Source organism: Physella acuta, unplaced genomic scaffold, assembly GCF_028476545.2.
Source record: "Physella acuta isolate Inbredline_101_S28 unplaced genomic scaffold, ASM2847654v3 ptg000225l, whole genome shotgun sequence".
NCBI classification, from domain to species: Eukaryota; Metazoa; Mollusca; class Gastropoda; family Physidae; genus Physella; species Physella acuta.
The window spans coordinates 627,604-631,907 of NW_026731744.1; the positions used below are offsets into that span (position 1 = coordinate 627,604).

The window sequence follows — 4,304 nt, forward strand, 5'->3', positions numbered from 1 at the left end:
AACAGACAAATCACAACAGACAAATCACAACAGACAAATCACAACAGACAAATCACAACAGACAAATCACAACAGACAAATCACAACAGACAAATCACAACAGACAAATCACAACAGACAAATCACAACAGACAAATCACAACAGACAAATCACAACAGACAAATCACAACAGACAAATCACAACAGACAAATCACAACAGACAAATCACAACAGACAAATCACAACAGACAAATCACAACAGACAAATCACAACAGACAAATCACAACAGACAAATCACAACAGACAAATCACAACAGACAAATCACTACAGACAAATCACAACAGACAAATCACAACAGACAAATCACAACAGACAAATCACAACAGACAAATCACAACAGACAAATCACAACAGACAAATCACTACAGACAAATCACAACAGACAAACTATAAACAGGCAAATTTTAAACAAATTATAAACAGACAAAACGTAAAAAGACAAATCATAAACAGACAAATGACACAAAACCAACAACTCCCAATTAAGCTGATCAACACCAATCAAACACCTCCCAATTAAGTTGATCAACACCAATCAAACACCTCCCAATTAAGTTGATCACCAATCAAACACCTCCCAATTAAGTTGATCAACACCAATCAAACACCTCCCAATTAAGTTGATCAACACCAATCAAACACCTCCCAATTAAGTTGATCAACACCAATCAAACACCTCCCAATTAAGTTGATCACCAATCAAACACCTCCCAATTAAGTTGATCACCAATCAAACACCTCCCAATTAAGTTGATCACCAATCAAACACCTCCCAATTAAGTTGATCAACACCAATCAAACACCTCCCAATTAAGTTGATCACCCATCAAACACCTCCCAATTAAGTTGATCAACACCAATCAAACACCTCCCAATTAAGTTGATCAACACCAATCAAACACCTCCCAATTAAGTTGATCAACACCAATCAAACACCTCCCAATTAAGTTGATCAACACCAATCAAACACCTCCCAATTAAGTTGATCAACACCAATCAAACACCTCCCAATTAAGTTGATCAACACCAATCAAACACCAATCAACACCAATCAACACCAATCAAACACCAATCAAACACCTACCAATTAAGTTGATCAACACCAATCAAACACCAATCAAACACCAATCAACACCAATCAACACCAATCAACACCAATCAAACACCTCACCACTCCACGCTGGTCCTATACAGCACGCCAATTGATAGGCAGAGAATTCATTGAATATTATTGTATAGGCATTCAGGCTATTGGCCTTCAGCCAGTTGGCCTAAGTTGGCAGTTGGCCTAAGTTGGCAGTTGGCCTAAGTTGGCAGTTGTCCTAAGTTGGCAGTTGGCCTTTGGGAAGTTGGCCTTTGGGCAGTTGGTCTTTGGGCAGTTGGCCTTTGGGCAGTTGGCCTTTGGGTAGTTGGCCTTTGGGCAGTTGGCCTTTGGGCAGTTGGCCTTTGGGCAGTTGGCCTTTGTGCAGTTGGCCTTTGGGCAGTTGGCCTTTGGACAGTTGGCCTTTTGCCAGTTGGCCTAGATCAGTAGAGTTTTGGTCCCATAAAAGCGCCCTGTCAAGAAGATCTCGTCAACTTGATATCTTTTAAAAGTCTCTTAAACTTGGTGCAGTACACAAGTGGAGATAAGTCTTTAGACGTTCAACATTCAAATGGGCGAGTTTAGCACACTGTTGAGTGGGTGGACGTCACTGACGTCACTTGCTCCATCCATGAATGGTTAGACGTCAGTGACGTCATGTCTTCAATCCTCCACAGCGCGCCTACAGATAGAGTCATGTTATAGGCAGAGAGAGACGCTTGTATGGAGGGGAAGTCGCTCTCTACTACCCCGAGTTGCCTCACGACAGCAATGGCCTTGTTACGTTTATCTTAGCTCCCGTCGTATTTAGCTCCGTCACTTTTAGCTCTGTTGTGCTTGGTTCCGTCTTGTCATATTTATCTCCGCCATGTTTTTTTTTTCAACCCGCCATCTTGAGCTGCTATGTTCTATGTTCTATGTTCCCAGTTTAAAGCTGACTGACGGATAAAATGCAATTTAAAATTAACGGATACAGCTGTCTGTAACCTGCCCGTCAAATAAGATCTGGAATCGGAACTTGCCTATCACCCCCCCCCCCCCCCCCGCCCCACAATAAGCTGGCACATACCACGGAGCCGAGACTATTTATCTAGATTCTATTTTTTCTCTATCAACCGCTCGTGTAGCAAATGTCAACTTCTCTGAGAGAAAAAATACTCCCATTGTTTTCGACTGAGTGCCGCCCCGCTAGGGACGCCCCGCTCCCAGCCCGGCGTCTCGCTGTACATTCCCCTCCACCCTCCTCTCGTTTGTTGAACGTGGCTTTGTTGACTCGCAAAGTGTCAAATTGGCTTCCAGAAATATAGAGATAGGCAAGAAAATGTTCTTCCAAAGTGTCAAATTGGCTTCCAGAAATATAGAGATAGGCAAGAAAATGTTCTTCCAAAGTGTCAAATTGTGGGCAATGTTCTTATAACCAGTCTATACTTGCACCCCTGACGTCAGAAACCCAACCAGTCTATACTTGCACCCCTGACGTCAGAAACCCAACCCAACCAGTGTATACTTGCACCTCTGACGTCAGAAACCCAACCCAACCAGTCTATACTTGCACCCCTGACGTCAGAAACCCAACCAGTCTATACTTGCACCCCTGACGTCAGAAACCCAACCCAACCAGTCTATACTTGCACCTCTGACGTCAGAAACCCAACCCAACCAGTCTATACTTGCACCCCTGACGTCAGAAACCCAACCCAACCAGTCTATACTTGCACCCCTGACGTCAGAAACCCAACCCAACCAGTCTATACTTGCACCCCTGACGTCAGAAACCCAACCAGTGTATACTTGCACCTCTGACGTCAGAAACCCAACCAGTCTATACTTGCACCCCTGACGTCAGAAACCCAACCCAACCAGTCTATACTTGCACCCCTGACGTCAGAAACCCAACCCAACCAGTCTATACTTGCACCTCTGACGTCAGAAACCCAACCCAACCAGTCTATACTTGCACCAATGACGTCAGAAACCCAACCCAACCAGTCTATACTTGCAGGGAGTTCCCATGCTTGTAGAGCTAGGAACCCTGATCAGCACGGTAAAATATGTCCGGAATAATGGAAGGAAAAAGAAGCGGATAAACTCACATTTCCGACGGCCGCGCCATATTTGAGGAACTGGGAGGGAAATGGACGGCTTCCGGGTGAGCCACTCGTTCCGCGCACAATATATTTGTACTGGTAATTGGAGGGGCGGGCACTATACGGCGGCTAGTGCAGTCCTGCTAGACAGAGGTTAATATAATCCTGCTAAACAGCGGCTAAAATAGTCCCGCTAAAAAAGTAAAAATCCCTTTCGAACTACGTGATGTAGTGTAACCGTCGTATCACGTGATGTAGTGTAACCGTCGTATCGCGTGATGTAGTGTAACCGTCGTATCGCGTGATGCAGCAGACGACCATTTGGCACCATGCTTCAGACATCCCCCCAGAATGTTTCTTTTGGTCTACAGGCCCAGATCAACACGTACATGCCACTCGCCTTCAAACTATCGAGTGCAGACATTTTCTCCCAGACTCTCCAAAAGATGTCTGTCATTCCCCTTCAGTCCCCAGAGATGATTGGAAACCTTTTGTCTGGGACCGGAGTCCCACTCTCTGCTACTGGTCTCATGGGGACCTACACCGTGCCGGGTGACTTGGTGCTGTCCGGCACCAACTCAGTGCTGTCCGGCACAAACTCAGTGCTGTCCGGCACCAACTCAGTGCTGTCCGGCACCAACTCAGTGCTGTCCGGCACCAACTCAGTGCTGTCCGGCACCAACTCAGTGCTGTCCGGCACCAACTCAGTGCTGTCCGGCACCAACTCAGTGCTGTCCGGCACAAACTCAGTGCTGTCCGGCATGCGGCTATCCGGCATACTACACGTATGTCTAGCTAGGGTCATTAGTTCATCAAAGCCAGTTGCAATGTTGTCATCATTATGAGCCCTATTAAATATTTTAACTTTTATTTGACGTGCTTTCCCTATCTGTCGTCAAAGATAGAAACGGGCAAGCAAAATTTCGGGCACTTCTAACCAACCAATTTCTCTAAAATTCAGCTTGTGGGTCAAGACTTTAAAACAATGCAATATGACATTAAATTTGATTTAACTGGATGCCTAATTATTTTTAGCGCAATTTCCATTCTGGAGAATTGCGTTTATTAACCCGTCATTTCTGGATGTATGGAT

At 45.1% G+C, this 4,304-nt stretch overlaps 1 protein-coding gene across 1 annotated transcript; it reads left to right on the plus strand.

The window, feature by feature from the left end:
* The first annotated feature begins 3,540 nt into the window (after nt 1–3,540).
* Nucleotides 3,541–4,056, plus strand: LOC131937963 (autotransporter adhesin BpaC-like). Its single transcript, XM_059295755.1, has one exon. The coding sequence runs from the start codon at nt 3,541–3,543 to the stop codon at nt 4,054–4,056; it is 516 nt and encodes a 171-aa protein (XP_059151738.1).
* Nucleotides 4,057–4,304: the final 248 nt, after the last annotated feature.